Raw genomic sequence first — 20,088 nt, forward strand, 5'->3', positions numbered from 1 at the left:
TTATTTTGAAAGCTTGGACTGAAAACACTGAGAGAATCGTTATAAAATTATCCTATTATCTCACCCTGCAAGAGGAGGAAAACTGGATGGACCCATCCATTTGAACTGCCTGGAATGAAAAGGATCTAAAAGGTTGCACAATGGCGCCATCTACTGTTTGTAAATTTCCTCGTAAATTCCCTTTTCCCAATAGTGGCATTTTAACGATGTAGTTGTTTACTACTCTTTCAGGAAGAAAAAGCATCACCAACAATAATAAGATTACTACCATTACCTCTTTTATGAGGTTGCATTTATTATACTAATTAATCACATTTACTCAGCAGTTTTATAGGGGTTTTTTGCTTGTTTTGTTCCTGGGAAAATCTCTTTACTAGAGAAGTAGCAGCTATGGTATTCCTATTAAAATACTAGTTATAGTGTAAATATAAACATTTATATTGAATTTAAACATGGAAGCTCTATAATATCTGTCTGTCTGTTTGTCCATTCATCCATCCATCCATCCATGCATGGAGTGAGGTTTGAATGGATTACCACCATGTTCTTCCAAAGGCAGTTGTATCCCATTGAAAAATCAATAATCTGTAGCAAAAAACCCTCATCTTTATCCTTTGAAACAGATCTCAAAATGATCACATCACTTAATTTTCCATTACATATATTTCCATATAATATATGTTTTGGAGACTACAATTATCTCGATCAGATATATCTTCTGAAGTAAACTATGAACATTCTGTCAATCTACTGACACATTATTTAAAAAAGATTTTTTAATCCTATCTTTATTATTTTTATGAATAACTTAACCCTGGGAGATGGCTTGTATTGAGAGAGAATCATTTGCCCTTGGTTACCATTTTAAGCTTTTACGCCTAAAATGGGACTAGAACTCACAGTCTCTCGGTTTCCAATTCTCTAATTATTAATCAGCACTTGCTCATAATTAGCTATTAATATATTTTTGCTGCACATGCCACTCTAAAAACTAAATATTACATTTAATTAAATTATAGTTACATTTAAATAAGAAGCACAAGCACACTGCAGATATGTAGTGGAGCTTTGGTTTCAATTCTAAGAAGTAAATTCACCTTAGTCTAGGGTTCAAAGCATTGTCATTTTAAAAGTGATATTTCTTTACACTCACCTACACTTAAAGTTGACCGGGCAGCTTTCATCAAAAATCGATCGAATTTATAATATGCATTATAAACTTCCATCGAATGAGCTCGATCTTTAGCTTGACAGTTAACATCTTCATAATTCTTGCTTTCATTTCCGTACAATGTCAAGAATCCAGCTCTGCAGAGTTAGGAAGGGAAGGGATTAAAACAATTATTTGAAAATGCCATTATACAATGCATTGTAAATATCACAGTTCTTAGGAATAGATAAAGTAAATCCCTAACATTCTGTACCATTTGTTTTGTATAGAGAAGATATTCCCCCCCCCCTTTATTATAAATGTTTCATCCTCTATTCTTTGCTTTTCTGGTCTTTGCATCTTTCGGTTGTGTTGGGATTACAACACAATGCTAAGCAAACTCCTCTGTTGAAAATGTAACCAGCCACCCTATCAACTAAGTGAAAGTCTCCCTTTCCTCTCTCTCCATTCAAGTATAGCTCCTTGAAACTACAGCAGGGGCATTCAATCCCTAGGCTGCTGACTGGTACTAGTCCGTGGCCTGTTAGGAACCGGCCAGCACAGCTGGAAGTGAGCAGTAGGCATGCGAAACTGTGCATTCACCGGATGTACCATATTTTTCAGAGTATAAGACGCACCATTTTCCCTCAAAAAAGAGGCTGAAAATCTGAGTGCATCTTATACAGAATACAGCATTTTTGCCTCCCGAAGCTCTGCCCCTTCACCAAAATGGCCGTGCATAGCTTTTAGGAGGCTTTCAGAGAGCTCCTGGGGGGTGGAGAGGACAGAAAGGAGCGAAAAACAGTCCGTTTTTTGTCCCTCCAGCCCCCAGCAGCACTCTATAAGCTTCTTAAAGGCTATTGCCGCTTTTTTTACAAAAAAACGAGCCCGTTTTCACGAAAAAACGAGCCCGTTTTCACGAAAAATGTCTTTTGCTAGTTTTGGGGGGGACCCACCCCCCAGGAGCACTCTACAAGCCTCTTAAGGGCTATTCATGCCCTTTTTAAAAATAAATAAATAACAGGCCCGTTTTTGGGAGATTCGCAGATTGCAAAGACTTTTTTTAAAAAAAAAATTCCTGTTCAAAACCTTGCTGCATCTTATATTCTGGTGTGTCTTATACTCCAAAAAATACGGTAGGTTGTGTGCTCCTCCCCTCCCTTGGTCAGAGGCAAAATTATCTTGCACAAAATCAGTGTCAAAAAGATTGGGCAGTTAGAGGTAAAGGGAAGAAGTTAGAGGAGAGAATCAGAGAAGTCGGGTTTCTGTAGAATCTAATCTAGGTCGCCCGTTGGGACCAGGGGTTTTATCTTCCGAGCTTTCACACTCGTGCCGGAGCCCATTTTCAGGGAACTTCTCTCTAAGCCCTGAAGATGGACTCCAGCACGAGTCTGACAGCTTGGAAGACAAAACCTCTGGTCCTGGTGACCGACCTAGATCAAATCCTGCAACATTATCCTGGGACACATATGTTCACCTTCATTCATAGGGTGTCCCAGCCAGGAATGGGATTGGGGGGTTCGCTGCATGAAGACTCCTGGGAGGGGAGGGGGTGGGGTCAGGCAGGAGTGGGATTTGGGGGTTTGCTGCGTGAAGACTCCTGGGAGGGAGTGGGTTGGGGTCAGGCAGGAGTGGGATTTGGGGGTTCACCGAACTGCACAGAATCTTTGCTAGAGGATCGCCTGAACCTGGGCAAACCTGAAGTAACCCACCCCTGATCTTACCACAGAGTAACTTTACCGGAGGATAACTTCAAAAACTATAAAGCGTCAGTTAAAACATAAAACATTAAAACAACACAAACGATCTGTGTTAATGTGCCACAGCATGTCCATAGAAAAACAAACAATATGATAAAGTACCCAGAAACGTGGAATGATCTTGGATCTATTTAGATCATGTCTTCAGGAAGAAACAATAGCAATTTTCAAGGGTCTCAAAAGATGCCAGGCAGAATTGTTCAGAAAAGACGATAAGAATAATAGATTTAAATTGCAGAGAAGTAGGTCTCAACTGGAAAGCATTTTCCTAATCATAAAAAATGTTCAACAGTGGAACAGAAAATCTCAGGAGATAATGGACGCTCCTTAGCTGGAGATCTTAAAGATTGGCCACAGGACAACTGTGAGGCATATTGTAATAATGAATTTCTATACTGGGCAGAGAATTGGACTAGATGATCTCCATGCTCCCTTCTAATTCTTATATACAAGACAGCAGTACTTGGAAGACGTTTAGGAAATTAATCAGAAAGAGAAGAATAATTTCCTCTCATTCTAAAAGCAATAATTTAGTAGTGTACAATGAACTTGTCATAGTAGTGTACAATGAACTTGTCGTAGTAGTGTACCATGAACTCTACGGTACATTTTTGGACAAGAAATTGGATTGTGTATGGAAACTGGATCCTACATTCTGAAATGTGATCATGGCTGTTCTTTGATCCCCCTACGTGCCTAAAATGTTCAGCTGAAATTTGTATGTTGCTTTTTCCTGACATTTCCTGTGCATGTTGCAGAAAGTTCGTTCATTTGCAGCCATTCAATAAACATTTTTATCAACATTCTGCTGCTTGGTAGCTCCATTGTGGGAGAGGAGATTGCTGAAATCTTGAATATAAGAAAGAGAACTCGGTTTCCATTTCTTTGTTTAGTGAAAAGGTGCAGAACCCCTTCCAGATACCAGGAGACCCAAATAAGCTCATGGGAACAACCTACCTTGTTCTGCTTTTGTTAGTTTCTTTGTTTTTATACTTTGATCCTGTACAGACATTGAGACAGCAAGCAAAGCAACTGGGAGCTGTGCCACATTTCTTTTTCTTCTGGCACTACTCTGTTGTTTAACTCAGAGAGGAGAACAGGAACAGGAAGACCTCGACTTACGACCACAATTGAACCCAACATTTCTGTGGCTAAACTTAAGTCGTCGAGTGAATTTTGCCCCATTTTATGAACTTTCTTGCCACAGTTGTTAGCAATAGCAATAGCGTTTAGACTGCTTCACAGTGCTTTTACAGCCCTCTCTAAGCAGTTTACAGAGCCGCCTATTGCCCCTAACAATCTGGGTCCTCATTTTACCCACCTCGGAAGGATGGAAGGCTAAGTCAACCTTGAGACTGGTGGGATTTGAAGGGCCAAATTGCTGGTAATCGGCAGTCAGCAGAAGTAGCCTGCAGTACTACACTTTAACCACTGCGCCACCACAGTTAAGAGAATCACTGCAGTTGTTAACTAAGTAACACGGTTGCTGAGTGGATCTGGCTCCCCCATTGACTTTCCTTGTCAGACGGTCACAAAAGGGAATCACATGACCCTGGGGTACTGCAACCGTCATAAATATGAACCCGTTGCCAAGCATCCGAATTTTGATCACGTGACTTTGGGGATGCTGCAATGGTTGTAAGTGTGAAAATCAGTCCTAAGTCACTTTTTACAAGTTTTCACTTGTAACTTCGAATGGTCACTAAATGAACTGTTGTAAGTTGAGGACTACCTACAGTAGAACAGAGGAGCAGAAAAAGGAAACAAGAGCAAGAAGGCTGAGAAATTGGCCTTAGATCCCTCCCTAGAGGCCCTGTTGGAGGCCCTGCCAACTCTTCATATTGAACCCAAGCACACTTCCTTGGAAACTTGTTCAGGACCTACAAATGTGTCTTGTTAGTTTTTAACACTTGAGAAGTTGTCAAAAATGTGTAAGAGAGTTTCAAATACTTATGGAGTATAAGATGCACCTTTTTTCCTCAAAAAAGAGGCTGAAAATCTGGGTGCGTCTTATACATTGAATACAGCATTTTTTTGCCTCCTGAAGCCCCGCCCCCTTCACCAAAATGGCAGTGCATAGCCTTATGGGTATGCATACCTTCAGAGAGCTCCTGGGACAGAGACTGGGGAGGGCAGAAATGAGCAAAAACCGGGCCGTTTCCCCCCCCCCCCCCCTGTCCCCAGCAGCACTCTATAAGCCTCCATGGGCTATGCATGCAATTTTTTTGACAAGAAACGGGCGCGTTTTCACAAAAAACAGGCCATTTTTTGCTAGTTTTCGGCCCCCCTACCTCCCCAGAAGCACTCCACTCCACCCCACCCCCCCCCCGGCTATTCATGCCTTTGTTTGAAAAAAATGGGGCTGTTTTTGTGAAAAACGGGCTGTTTTGGGGAGGTTTGCAGTGCAAAAACTTTTTTTTCCCTTTTGGAAAGCTCTTTAAATGATTGATGAGAATTATATTGATCAAGTGCTGTGCCAGCAGAAACATCTACCTATCTACTGTATTTCTCTCTCTCTATTCCTCTCCCTCCCTGCCTACACACTTTCTCCCTCTCCCTACCCACCTACTGTCATTCTCTATCTCTCTCTATTTCTCTCTCTCTATATATATATATATCCCTTTATCTACCTACCTATCTACTTAACTACTCTCTCCTTCTCCCTACCTATCTACTGTATTTCTATCTATATTTCTCTCTCTCTATCCCTCTACCTACCTACCTATCCACACACTCTCCTCCCCTCCCTACCTACTGTATTTCTCTATATATATATATCCCTTTATCTATCTACCTACCTATCTAACTACTCTCTCTCTCCCTACCTATCTACTGTATTTCTTTCTCTTTCTATTTTTCTCTCTCCCTATCCCTGTACCTCCCTACCTCCCTACCTACACATACACACTCTCTCTCTATCCCTTTATCTACCTACCTAAGCTCTCTGGGAGGGGCCAATCAGTCCTATTTCCTTCTGCGAGTCTATTTCCACAGCTGCTGCCTTCTCCTATCAGCCCTCCACATCCGTATGTCAGGGACAACCTCCCCCTGTTCTTCCTCACTGCTCCCTGGCTCAGACGCCATCTGGTGGCCAACAGAACTCTCTAGTCCCTGCTCTGACTCCGAACACCCCCCAGAGTCTTCTTCAGCCGCCAGGGAAGTCCCATAATGTTCATCACTGTCAGATTCCACCAACAGCTCAGCCGGCCGCTGCTGGGCCACAACACTACCTAACTACTCTGTCTCTCTCCCTATCTAGCTACTGTTCTCTCTCTCCCTATCTAGCTACTGTATTTCTTTCTCTTTCTCTCCCTCTCTATCCCTCTATCTACCTACCTACTTTTTTAAAAAATTTGCCTTTTCAAAAACTTGGTGTGTCTTATACTCTGGTGCGTCTTATACTCCGAAAAATACAGTGCGTCTTATACTCCGAAAAATACAGTATATGTTGGAAAGGCAACTGCATAGAGGGTATTTTTTGGTCATTTCTGGTGAACTTATGATAAAGCATATTGGCATCAAGTTTCTGCTTCAATTCAGAAGTTTCTTAAAATAAATATAAATAATGAAACCAGAATTTTTCCTTTTAGGTTTGATGGATAAGGAATTTGAATGAAAATTCAAAACATTGTTACTGTATGTGTTGACAGCAGCAAGAATCTAATATACACAAGGATGGAAAAGCACACTAATTCCCACAGTGGAAGAATGGATGGTAAAAGTGATGGAGTTAGCAGAGATAGCAGCATTCATTGTTTTAATTAAAGAAAAGTATTTATTTGGCTTTGTTTTTATTTGGAAACCACTTCTGGACTTTTTGCTCAAATCTGGAAAAAAAACGATGAAACTTTGGTTTTAGCTTTGATGATTGGAATGATTTTGTGATTATAGAAATGGCTTGAAATCTTGTCAAGTGTAATGCAAAAGATTGACGTATCATTTTTGTAATCTACTGCACCGAAGAAAGTCAGATACCATTATATTTTTTCTGTCTTTGCATTTTTCTTTCTTTTTTTTACTTTTCTAACTTTTGTTCTTTTGCATTTTTTAATCTTACAATGAAACTTAATTTAAAAATATCATAAAGGAGGATGTTTGTAGCTCAGGGTTGAAATGAGGGGTTCGTGATGCTTTCTAAGCTTGGCTGTTTTCTTGCAGAAGTTTCATTACTCAAACTAGGTAACGCCATCAATGCTGCATAGGAAACAGCATCATTGCTGCATTAGAGCACTGATGACGTTACCTAGTTAGGTCTGCAAAAAAACCACCAAGGTCAGAGTACCAAGGATCCCTAATTTGTTTTAAAGGACTTAGAAATTTTACACCCACCTGAACATAGTGCTGTAGGAGAGATGAAACAGTCCTTCCTCTTTCCACTGCCCACTGGCTCCATCAGGTCCAGGAAGCAAAATGGTTTGTAAGTTAAGGCACATGGCCTTAGACAGGCTGTGAAGATTTTTGTCATTTAGAGTGCTGTAGAAGGAAACACACAGAAATACTTTGTGAAACTCTTTTCTGCTTCCCACTTGAACTCTCCAAACAGGTTTTTTAAATAAACCTTAAAAACTTGGCAACTTAGCTAGAAGTCACTGTGAATTTTTGATAACTGACTCAACAAAAACCTTGCGATGGTGGGGAAAGAGAACATTCATGCCTTATGCAGAAATGATTAAAGATTTCGGTGCAATCCAGCAGTGGGATTTAAAATTTTTAGCAACCAGTTCTCTGCCCGGTTGCTGGGTGGACATGGCCATGGTGGGTGTGGCCTACTTGGCCTCCTGCACCATGGCGGGAGAGGTGTGTTTTTGCCCTCCCTGGGCTCCGGAGGCTTTCCCCGAGCCTCTGGGAGGGTGAAAATAGCCTCTCCCGGGCTCCACAGGCCCTCTGGAGGCCAGAAACAGGGCTGTTTTTGAACTTCTGGAACTTCCGGTAAGCTCGTTTTCAGTCCTCCAGAACCTCTAGATCAGTGTTTCTCAAACTTGGCGACTTTAAGTCCTGTGGACTTCAACTCCCAGAATCCCCCAGCCAGCATAGCATAGCTGGCTGGGGAATTCTGGGAGTTGAAGTCCACAGGACTTAAAGTCGCCAAGTTTGAGAAACACTGCTCTAGATGTTTCCCTGAGCCTCCAGAAGGGCAAAAACGGTCTCCCCCGGGCTCCAGAGGCCCTCTGGAAGCCTGAAATGGGCAATTTTCTGGACTTCCAGAAGGCCTGTTTTTTGCCCTCCCGAGGCTCCACGCAGGCCCTTACTTACCCGACATAATGAACGGGCCGAGTAGAGATTCTTGGGAGATTCTTGCAAAATTAGCATCCAGTTCGCCTGAACCAGTCCAAACCAGCTGAATCCCACCCCTGGGATCATACATTGCACTATAACTCAATGGGACTTAGTTCCAGGTATGTTTAGGATTGCCGTTTAAAATAATTTCTTCAATGGGGATTTACCAGGGGTCTCAAGCCAGTGGCCCATTGGCTGAATTTAGCCTGAGTAATTTTTTGCAATCCATAATACTTTGTAAGCACTGATAGTGCCTAGCAAAGGCAGCAAATCCATGCAGGCAGGGCCATGGGAAATGCACAGGAAGAGGAACTTACGAGTCCTAGATATAGTGGTAAAAGAAATCTGCCAAAAAGAGTCTGATTCCCACAAGTAAATTTCAGTATAGGATAGAAAACAAATAGAAAATAATATTTGCAGCTCAGGATTAAATGGTGTATTAATGGATATTAATATTTTTATATTACATAAATTATTTATATGGATATATAACTATATCCAGGATTCATGAGCATGTTTATCCAGCATTGTCATGTAAATAAGCAAATTATTATAAGCAAATAATAAAAAAAAAGATCTTCCACCTATCCACAAAATCATTAATGTTCTGTTTCCCTTAATGAACTTAGCAGGATACTGAAAGCTTTGAAATGGAAAATGTAATCCATTACTAGGTGACATCATGAGCTATCATCAGGTTTTTGTTAGTATGGAGGGGAGTTTGAGCAAACCTCTCCTTACTAGCACTGATGATGTTACCTAGTTTGGTAATGAAACATCTGCAAGAAAACAAGCAAGCTCAGAGAACACCAAGGACCCTACATTAAGAAAACTCTTATGAACTATTACCAGAAGGGGCCAGATGTCATAAAGTCTTTTTCGCCCATATAAATAAACTATAGTAGTAAGTGCTTTTCTCATCAGGAAATCCCTGCTTCATATTTCAGCTCTGCCATGCAGTCACAGAGTAACCTTAGCCCAGCACTCTTTCCCAGTTCCAGCCCTCTCCTTTCTATTGGCAATTCAAAGTCAGCAGCCCCTACCTAACAGAATTTCTTACTGAAAGACAGGCTGTTAGCTGCCTTTAGGATTACTTGTAAAAGAGCTTTTGAAACAGGCTTGTTCTCTCTCGAACTGATTTATTAGTTTGTTTCTTTTTTATTATCCTGGCACGATCAAACAACTCCTGATGTTATCTCACTCTGAGCTATTGAATGAACTTATTCTGACCGAGGCTTCCTGAGAGCATAAAGCAAACTCCTTGTTCCGACAAAAAAACCCTTTTATAAAGTTACTGTGAATTCTGCTCATTAGCATCCAACAAAGTCTTTCAAGGGGAGAATTACAGTCACAGACCTTATCTGGCTTGCAGAGCTGACAGGCCAATATCTGCAAAACTTGGCAAGGAGTCTCGGAGAGTCACGAACCAAATTAAGCAAACTAATTGTCTCCTGCAAATTCCACTCCCCTTTCGCTCTGGGGATGAATGGGAGGGACAATTCATCGTCCACCTGTGGCCTTTCTCCCAAGTCAACATCAGTTCTTTAGCTTTTCCCATTGTCTGGCAACTCTGCGCATGCGCACACTGGGAACAGGCTCCAGCTGTTCGTCTGCTTCACTAATATCTGATTCTGAAGGCAGCTGATAACTTGAATATGGCTCTGGCCCCTTCTCTGCCTCTGATACAGAGCCCTCATCAGAGCCTTCCCCAGACTCCAGGACATGTTCCTCCCCAACCTCCTCACTGTCCAAATCTGCTGCCAGCTGCTTGCGGACCTCAACAGAACTCACCAAGAAGTTCATTTCAATCAAGGGTGTCAAACTGGTGGCCTACGGGCCAGATGTGTCACCTGCAGGCCAAGCCCACCCCAGCTCCACAAAGGCAAAAAAATGTCACAAAACATTACGTGATCCAATTGAGTTTGACACCCATGATTTAATGTTAAAGAGCCAGAGAATTAGGACGAACCACAATACAATATAGAGTGAAAAGGGTCCAGATGATCCATTTAATCTACAACCCTGGATCCACGGTTGGTCTCTTCAGATGGGTGTCAGGGCTCCTGAAAGGAGGAGTGAGGATGGGGATACATCCAAGCTTCCTTCAAGACTGCTAGGGAATCCTCTCATGAAGAGGCAATGACAATCTGACAGACCCGGTGGTTACCTCTACACCCATTCTTCACAACAGTGAAAATGGGCAGGGGTACAAAAGGTAAGTGGTAAATGAGAACCTAGTCGGCACTTATCCACTTCCTTGAGAGTCACAAACCAATGTGAGATAACAAGATAACATCACAAGATTGGGGTGATTGGGGTACCATCTTGTGATGTTATCTTGTTATCTCACATTGGTTTGTGACTCTCAAGGACTACTAAAAGGGACTACCAAAATAAGCACTGTCTTCATGCTCCTGCATGAAACACCTGATCTGAATAAAATCTGAAGCAGAGCCCAGACCTATTATCAGAATTTAAAAGCGATATTCTTTTTAAGTTTACTATCTCAAGATTTATAATGCCTTTGACTGGAAGGAGGAATGTAATGTAACTGAAGGTTTCATTTACTGTGTATAATTCCTTATCAAGGTTTTATTAACAAAGCTGGACAAAGCTGGTTTATGCATTCCAATATACATTGTAGACTTGACTCTCAATTTTTCAATATTTAAAAGAAGATGCTAACTCATATGCTGAATTCCCTGAAATGAGGGTTCAGAATACTTAGTCCCCAGAACATACCATGGCTTTCTTAGATGCATGCACGCCCCCTATAAAATGTACACTTACGGTCTTAGCATGGCCTTTTCGTGATTTGAATCATAATCCGGGAGTGTCACATCAAACATCCGTTTCATTAACATACGTGCATATTGGCCAAAGTCCAGCTTGGCATCTGATTCCCAAAGCACCACTTCATAGGAAAGCGGATCCAATAAGACAGTTATGAATTTTCCTGCAACTTGAACCTTAAACAAACAATTATAGTCAGTCATGTAGAATTAATGTAACACAATGTAAAGAAAGCAATGAATTTTGAAAAATAGAAAGAGACATTTCATCATATCCTGCTTCTCACTCTAATCCCTACCCTGTTTCTCCAAAATTAAGACCTCCCCGAATAATAAACCCAATCGGGCTTTTAAGTGCATGCACTGAAATAAGCCCTCCCCCCAAAATAAGCCCTGCCAGGAAATATTGCAACACAGCAGCAGCTATGAGGTGACCATGCTTGCCACCTCCTGCACCTCAAAAATAACAAGATCTCCCCCAAAAAATAAGGCCAAGTGCTTATTCTGGAGATCAAAATAAAATAAGACTCTGTCTTATCTTAGGGGAAACACAGGTAGGAATCTAATGATTCCTATTAAACAGAAGACTGAATTGAGATCTTACAGTTTATCCAAAGTCTTGCATGAAATGTTTCAATAGACTCGTAATCCAACATTTTGTTCAATAAAAAAAATGGACCTTGCTTGAAGGAAGGAAGAACTTGTGAACCTCCAGAAATTGAAGAGTGGAGCTAGAACAAGATCTGGAGGGTATGCTAAATAGACTGCCTTGACTGTCCTGAAGATCAAGCATTGGTCTTTGTAGTGCCTGTGAGTTTGCATATCACAGCATCTAACGCATTATATTAAAAAGGAGATGAACCTAGAGGATATGTTTATACTAGGATACATTTTTAATTATTCTTGAATCTCAGTACTGAAATTCCCATATAAAGAAGACCCTTAGAATCGCTGTATGAACAATGATCAGAACAAACGATTGATTCATAATTCAAGAGATTTTGGAACTGAGTGAATAGGTCATGTCCCTTAATGGCATCAATTAAGCTGGCTGGGTGACTGAGCCAGCCATTCTCCCTCAGCTCAACTCACCTCACAGGGGTTGTTGGTAGGGGCAAAATAGGAGGGAAGAGTGTTATATATGTTCACCACTTTGAGTTAATTATAAAAAAATAAAAATAAAGGACACTTCCCCCAAACTTGGATAGTAGGGATTACTATAGCAAGAAAAGAAAGAGAGAGGGAGGGAGAGTGGGAGGGAGGGAAAGAGACAGAAAGACTCCATCAAGTGAAACTCAATTCAAAATTAAATGCTGGAATATTTAAATATTCCAAATTTCTACATGTTTGCATATGACTAAGTACACAATTTCTGTGTTCCTAGTAAAACATTTGTCTAACATTTTTGGCACCGTATAATGTTCTAATTTAGGATTAACTTTTTTTTTCTAAAATTTTTATTGCTTTTTATACATTTATGGGGAAAGGTAAGGGGATATATTAAAAAATTTGGCAGCTCCCACACTAGTGATAGAAATCCATCCAAAACTCACAATTTTTACAATGTTAAAAACAAAAGATAAAAGATAAGCAGAAAACAAGGTCTTATTCTATATTGTCAACCATGTGTTCATTCATTTTCCTTTGTCACTTTCTAGAATATCACCAATTACTGTTGTTTCAAATACATTTATTTTTGTGACCTGAGCCTTTTCGATATTGCTCCTTCCTCCCTGTCCCCAGAGGGAGCCTCAGCCCCCCCCCCCTCTTCTCTTGCATCTTGCTGTCTTTTCCACTACCTTCACTGTGTTCGTCCTCTAGGAGGGAGAGATGCTTTTTAATGAAGGCTTCTGCCTCCTGCACTGTGTTAATTCTAATTAGGATTAATTTTGATTCCTAGAATTTGTGCCACTGCTGAAGAATGCTGAGAGCCGTTATTCAGGAACACCTGCAGGATCAATTATTGCCCACCTCAGTTTTAACTGATTATGCTTTTGCTCTGGCTTTAAGGAATGAATAGAAGTTTCATATCTTAAGAGTTAAAGACAAAATATGGGAGATTTATTCAAAATCGGCTGGCTAAATTCCATCAGGTCTCCTTTCTTCTATTTTATTTGAATCCTTATCTATTTAAAATAGTCACAAATTTTGAGGAACACTGGTAGCTCATGCTAAATATTCTAAATATTCGAAAGAATCCCAACTCAAGTCTTCCATTCATTGTACTATTATTAATGCAATGTTTATTATTATTAATTGTAATCCTTGGGGGTATGCATTTCCTTGATTGCATGGTAATCGCATGTGTGATTCTTTGATCTCTTTTCCCCAAGAATGCTAATGGGCATCCATAGAAAGAGAGCAAAGGCGGCAAAAAAAAAACCCCAAACATGGCCCCTGCTCCAAATTCTGCTCTTTAACATAATCTAAAAGGGGAGGGACTTGCAGTACATTATATATCATTCTGATATCATCGCAAGCACCTGCATATGGAAATAGGCTGGCTATATTGTGCTTTTGCTTTGGAAGATGATTGAAAAACTGTATTTTCTTCCACTGGAATTATAGTCTAAATCTGGGATAAATTGCCCTGGAATTTGTTTTTATTTTTTTTGCAAGGAAGTCTAGAAATTATGCAAATGCATAAATAAATGGGTCATTTAAGGAACTCTTCTTTTTGAAAACTTTCCTTTCCTAGTTTCATCTGCCATTAAATAAGAGTGTTTGACTACCTAAAATCAAAGCAACTTTCCTTTCGTAATAGACATCCTCTTTCAGTTAAGAACAGCAGGTCCTCCTCTAGAGGTGATGATTTTTAAAATGTAACAGGACAGGATGTAGCCGTCCTTTTTTTTTAACCCTTCGGTCAATCCCGTGTGTTTTCTTCCCTTTTCACCATTTGGTGGCAAAATGAGCAGTATTAGATTCCCATAAAATGCTAGCAGATGCTTCAGTCCAAAGACTGATATATTATTAAGTGTTTGGAGCGAAATGGCAGCCTTAACTATTACCAAAGCATTGTGGGAGAACAGTAAGTCTGAGATCTTTACAGCATTGAATCGGCTTCATCTGGTTCCCTAAATTACAAGGGTGAGCAAGTGCTAAACGCATTTGCTATCCCTATTTGCTCACAATACCTTTCCCTGGCCAATGCCTATGACACCTGACCTCCTCAACACGTTTAGATGGATGGGAGCAGTACCAGCAATGACACAACTACGCTGCCTTCTTCTGCTTGCAGATTTTCAGTGGAAAAGAAGATGGAAGCTCCAGTGGGAAAAATCCAATGGCTTGCAACTCAAAAGTGACGTCATCCGGGTGCTGTGTGAAACTCCCTCAATGAAGCGCTGCACTTTTATTTATTTAAATCATTTATTAGGTTTAGACCTTTATACAGATGGTCCTCGACTTACAACAGTTTGCTTAGTGACCGTTCGAAGTTACAACGGCACTGAAAAAAGTGACTGATGACCATTTCCCACACTTACGACCTTTGCAGCATCCTCATGGTCACGTGATTTACATTCAGATGCTTGACAACTGACTCACATTTATGACGGTTGCAATGTCCCGGGGTCATGTGATTCTCCCTGATAAGCAAAGTCAAGGGGGAAGTGAGATTCACCGAACCACCGTGTTATTAATTTAACAACTGTAGTGATTGGCTTAACAAATGTGGCAAGAAAAGTCGTAATATGGGGCAAAACCTACTTAACCAATGTCTCACTTAGCAACATAAACTTTGGCCTCAATTGTGGTCGTAAGTTGAGGTCTACCTGTATAAGGACTCCAGGAAGCTTACAAGATTTTCAAGGTAGCATTCAATGAACGCCTAGCAACCCTGTGTCCTGCAGGAGAGAACTTTGGCACCCTGGAGAATGTAAGTCATATAAATACTCACTGTGAAAATATCACCATGCTTCTCTTTCATCTCAGACAGGAACTTGGCAGCATCTTTACCAAATGCCAGGGCATGCCCAAGCCAAGGAATGTGACCTCTATCAAGTGGAGGTTCATCAGGCCGCCTGGAAACCATAGCAAGATAGATAAACAATTAACCACGTTACTATTTAATCATTCCCCAGGGTTTCATGAAATACTTTGCCCTGAAGTCTTAGATAAAGTTAAGTAACACAAAAGCCGGAAGCTACCATGTGGCAGCTCTAGCGACAATTGAAAGTGAGGGTGTGGCGTATGGGTTTTACTGCTGTGGCATAGCTGCTCTTCTGCTAGCATTGTCAGGGTTCCAAGTAACACTCCCAGCGAAAGAAGATTCCGAGCCTTGAGATTCCTCAAAGTCCCATTTTATTAGAGATGTCATATTGGCGCATCTGGGAAAACCCAAATCTGAAAGTTTTCTCCACCCACGTGAAAGTTTTAAGTTCTTGCCCAGCCCCCACGTCCGTCACATGGTCCAATCAAGCACCATCCCAACTGGAGATGCCTCCCAGTCATGCCACTCCATATGCAGGGCAAGATGCCCTTGGCTCTCTGAGAAAGGAATGTTATTTTGACTATAACTACCCCACTCCATATAATTCCCCCCTCCTAGTTTCCCACAGCAATAAATGTGGCAGGCCTGAAGGCCCAATGCAAAAGATGGCTTCCAGGCCTGACAAGCGTGAGACCTCCAATGGAATAGGGATCTGGCCAGGGCTATCCAAGGCTGTTATGAGGAGATGTTGAGACCCATTGGTCCAGCCTGAGGGGTCCCACCTCCTCAATTATTATGCTGCTACTCTATCCTAAACATTGGAAAAAGAGAAGAGAGGGAAGAAGGAGAAGAGAAGAGAGAGAAACATTGTGTGTGGAGGGAAGAGAGTAGCTAGAGAGAAGGTCTGGAGAGAAAAAAATAACTGGGCAGTAGTTGTTAGCTCCTTGTGAGGAGAAGGAAAGTGCAGGAGTGGCTTCCCTAGGGAAAGTGAAGACCCAAAGAGATGAGAGCTCCATGGGGGTGGGCTGCTGGGGGTTTGCAGGGGTTCGAGAGAACCTCCACTTAAGATTCTGTGCAGTTCGGAGAACCCTCAAATCCCACTCCTGGCTGGCAGTGCCCTCACCGCCCCTCCCAGGAGTCCCCACATGGCCCGTTTTGGATGCAGGTAAGTGCAGGGCATGCGTGGAGGCTCGGGGAGGGCAAAAATTGCCTCCAGAGCTTGGAAAGGCCATTTTTGCCCTCCAGAGGCTCAAGGAAAGCCTCCAGAGCCAGGGTGGGGCAACTCCCCCCCCCTGCCATGGTGCAGGAGGCCAACTAGGCCAACCCACCATGGCCCCACCTGCCCAGCAACTGGGCAGAGAACCCCTTGCTAAATTCTTTGAAGCCCACCCCAGGCTCCACCCAATGCAAAGAATAAGAAGTAGGGACCTGACTGACCATAGGCAGTGGTTTCCCCAAAGATCCAAGGGAGGTAGATGTTGGTGGATAAGCTCTGGTCTCAGAGAAAGACTATGTAGCTGACTCTGAGAAGGTTCTTCCACCAATGGACAAGCAGAAGGTATTTGGAAGAGGTCAGTCCGTGCTGAGCTCACTGCAGCAAATTTTAGCCCACTGTTTCATTCTCTCTCTCTCCTATCAGAGCCACAAACTGAGGAAGGAGACTAACAGAATTACAGAGTTGGAGAGGAGCTTGGGGATCTTCTAGTCCACCTCCTGCTGAAGCAGGAAACCCTATATGATTTCAGACAAATCGTTGTCCAATTGCTTCTTGAAAAGTGACTCAGAGAAAGGAAGAGGAAGCAGGAGAAATAGAGGGAATTTCTAGGAGGGAGACTTAGGGGGAAACTTTACACCTGCCTGAATACAAGTCCTGTATCGTACATACCTGTTGTAAACATTACTGTAAACCAAGGATGTCAAACTTGATTTCACTGAGGGCCGCATCAGGGTTGTGTTTGACCTCAGGGGGGCCTGCTCGATGTCACTCATGTCGGGGGTGTCTGTGGCAGCCTGAGTGCTCTGCCAGCAAAAACAGGTTCCCGAGCTTTGTTTTCGGCACACAGCCCACCCCCCACCCACCCCAAGCTCCATTTTCACTGTCAGAGGGTTGCAGAAGGCCGTCGCAGCTGGACATAGAGCTCGGGAGACCCCCGGACCTTGAGTTTGAAACCCCTGCTGTAAACAATGCCATGGTATATAGTAAAAAGCATAACAGTTTCCACTGTCTTATTTTTCTGTGTCAATTGCCACCCTTGGAAAACAACTGCTGTGGCAGAAATATTTGTAAATCAGCCAACGGAGGAATCCATAGCCCAGGTAATTTATTTTGGTAAATAAGAAAGTTAGGTGGAGTTTTTGGCAGCCTTACTAAAAAAAGAGAACTATCCTAACTAGGTAGGATTCTCTATGTACGGAGTTCCCAAAGTAATTAGTAGGTCTGAATCCCTATCTCAGTTACATATAGGTAGTCCTTGACTTACAACCTTTTATTTAGTGACCATTCAAAGTTACAACGTCACTGAAGAAAGTGACATGACCATTTTTCACATTTACAATCACTGATCCCCATGGTCACATGTTCAAAATTCGGATGCAACTGGCTCATATTTATAATGGTTTCAGTGCCCCGTGATCACTTTTTGTGACCTTCTGACAAGCAAAATCAATGGGGAAGTTAGGTTCACTTTACAGCTTTAAGTGTTACTAACTTAACAACTGCGATGATTCACTTAACAACTATGGCAAGAAAGGTCGTAGAATGTGGCAAAATCTCTTAATAACTGTCCTGCTTAGCAGCAGAAATTTGGGGTTCAATTGTGGTCGTAAGTCAAGGACTATAAGAAAAAGAATGAGAAAAGTATGCAGAACAGAGCATGTAGAGCAGGGTTTCTCAACCTTGGCAACTTGAAGATGACTTGAAGACTTCAACTCCCAGAATTCCCCAGCCAGCATTCGCTCAGAACAAAGCAAATTAACTACGATAGGGATGGGGGATAAGAATAGCTAAGTCTGCAGAGTGATTTGCTTTGAGTGCTAAACTTGGTGAAGCATGTCAGCTATAACAGCTTATCAAAAATCTTTTTTTTCCCTTCAAAAATCCCCCCCCTCCCATTATGGTAGAGGTAATTGGCAGAGTTTTAAAGAGAAAATTAAATGAAGAAAACTGTTTAAGGGGTGAATTATTGGCTCAGATAACTACCCTCCATATTGACAAGACAGAACCCGAGTTAGATAAATTATAATTTAGACAAATGTATCACAATTTAGAAACCTCTGTCAAAATGTTTCCTGTTTGTGGTAAGCAGATGGATTTCCCAGAGTAATTGTACCATGTTTAACTGCTGCATCTTGTCAGTATGAACATTAAGTTAATGGGATGCAGATGTCTGAAATTAATTGAAAGTTCATTATAAATCAGAAAAAGTTTTTATATATTTAACATAATCCTCAGTACCAAACAAATGCCGCAATCCTGAATTTAAGAATCAAAATGAAGGAATTAATCTTCCTAAATAAATCTCTCTAGACTTAATTTGGTTCAGTACAGTTTGTGATGTGTTGAAGTTCTGGCTTGCTGGGCATGTGAACTTTTCACTACAGGCAGAAGTCTAACAGATGTAGTTTTTCTTTGTATAGGGAACCAGGAAAACGATATTTGGCCAAAATTAATGGCAACTTTAAGGGTGGCTCAGTGGCTAAGACGCTGAGCTTGTCGATCAGAAAGGTTGGCAGTTTGGTGGTTCAAATCCCTAGCGCCGGAGTGAGCTCCCCGTACTTGTCCCAGCTTCTGCCAACCTAGCAGTTCGAAAGCATGTCAAAATGCAAGTAGAAAAATGGGAACCACCTTTGGTGGGAAGGTAACAGCATTCCGTGTTCCTTTGGCATTTAGTCATGCCGGCCACATGACCACAGAGACGTCCTCGGAAAGGGCTGGCTCTTCGGCTTTGAAACGGAGATGAGCACTGCCCCCTAGAGTCAGGAATGTCTAGTACGTATGGAGGAATAGTTGGCTGGGCAGTCTGGAGAAGGAGCGCAGCTGCAGTTGGTAGTGCTGGCAACCAGCCATTCGCACAGGCCAGGGAGAAAGAACAGCTGCAGCAGGCCTGCAGAGAAAAAGAGGAGTTCCAGCCCCATCTGATTCCAGGGCTTGCAGAGCAGAGTGGGGCAAAGCGCAATAGAGGTCAGATGGCCTACTTGCAAGGAGGCAGCCTCTCCTCTCCTAATGAAGTGACCGGTCAGCACCTGTTTATCTCAGGGTCTGGAACTGGATGGTTGTCAGAGACAACCATTTGTATTCCGTCATTCATGTGTGCTCTTGACTCCATTGCCTTCGTTTGGACTTTCCCGTGCTTTGATTTCATTGTTTTTATTTGGATTTTCCATGTCTTGACTCCATTGCCTTCATTTGGATTTTTCTATGCCTTGACTTCCTGGATTTCCTATTGACTTTGGTGTGCCTAAATTTCATCAACTTTGCTGGAATTTGGCTGTGCCCATGCATACTTAAGGTGGGGTGGATTCGTGTTCTCCCCCCTTTTTCGTGTTGTAAAAGCAAATGAACTCTGACTGGACGGAAATGGACTACTGAAGGACTTGCAGCGGGGAAAGACAAAGGGGCTTAGTGATATGAAATAGAAGTGTTGAACCCTGCTCATGTGTGCATGTGTAAAGGTAAAGGTTCCCCTCACACATATGTGCTAGTCATTCCTGACTCTAGGAGACGGTGCTCATCTCCATTTCAAAGCCAAAGAGCCAGAGCTGTCCGAAGATGTCTCCATGGTCATGTGGCCGGCATGACTAAATGCTGAAGGTGCACAGAATGCTGTTATCTTTCCATCGAAGGTGGTTCCTATTTTTTCTGTTTGCATTTTTACATGCTTTCGAATTGCTAGATTGGCAGAAGCTGGGACAAGTAACGGGAGCTCACTCCGTTACACGGCGCTAGGGATTCAAACTGCTGAACTGCCAACCTTTCTGATCAACAAGCTCAGGGTCTTAGCCACTGAGCCACACGTCTATACTGGGACAAGCCTGTCACATGACCCTGAGATGCTTGCAACCACAGTAAATGTTGATCATAAGACGGTGGAGATGCAGTGATGGTTGTATGTGCAAGGACCAGTTGTAAATCATTGTTTTCAGCATTGTTGTAACTTTGAATGGTTGCTAAATGAA

The 20,088-nt window shown here is 42.0% G+C and overlaps 1 protein-coding gene across 2 annotated transcripts in view; it reads right to left on the reverse strand.

Moving 5' to 3' along the window:
- The window catches only part of PTGIS (prostaglandin I2 synthase), a 61,732-nt gene that overhangs the window by 28,566 nt on the left and 13,078 nt on the right, over positions 1–20,088 (reverse strand). For both annotated transcript variants that reach the window (XM_081946207.1, XM_081946208.1), the window contains exons 2-5: positions 14,881–15,004; positions 10,978–11,156; positions 7,240–7,383; positions 1,154–1,308 (exon numbers count right to left, since the gene is read on the reverse strand). In XM_081946207.1, coding sequence (XP_081802333.1) covers positions 1,154–1,308; positions 7,240–7,383; positions 10,978–11,156; positions 14,881–15,004 — 602 coding nt within the window. The remainder of the gene's footprint in view (positions 1–1,153; positions 1,309–7,239; positions 7,384–10,977; positions 11,157–14,880; positions 15,005–20,088) is intronic.

This window comes from Natrix helvetica, assembly GCF_964273705.1.
Source record: "Natrix helvetica genome assembly, chromosome: 3".
NCBI lineage: Eukaryota > Metazoa > Chordata > Lepidosauria > Squamata > Natricidae > Natrix > Natrix helvetica.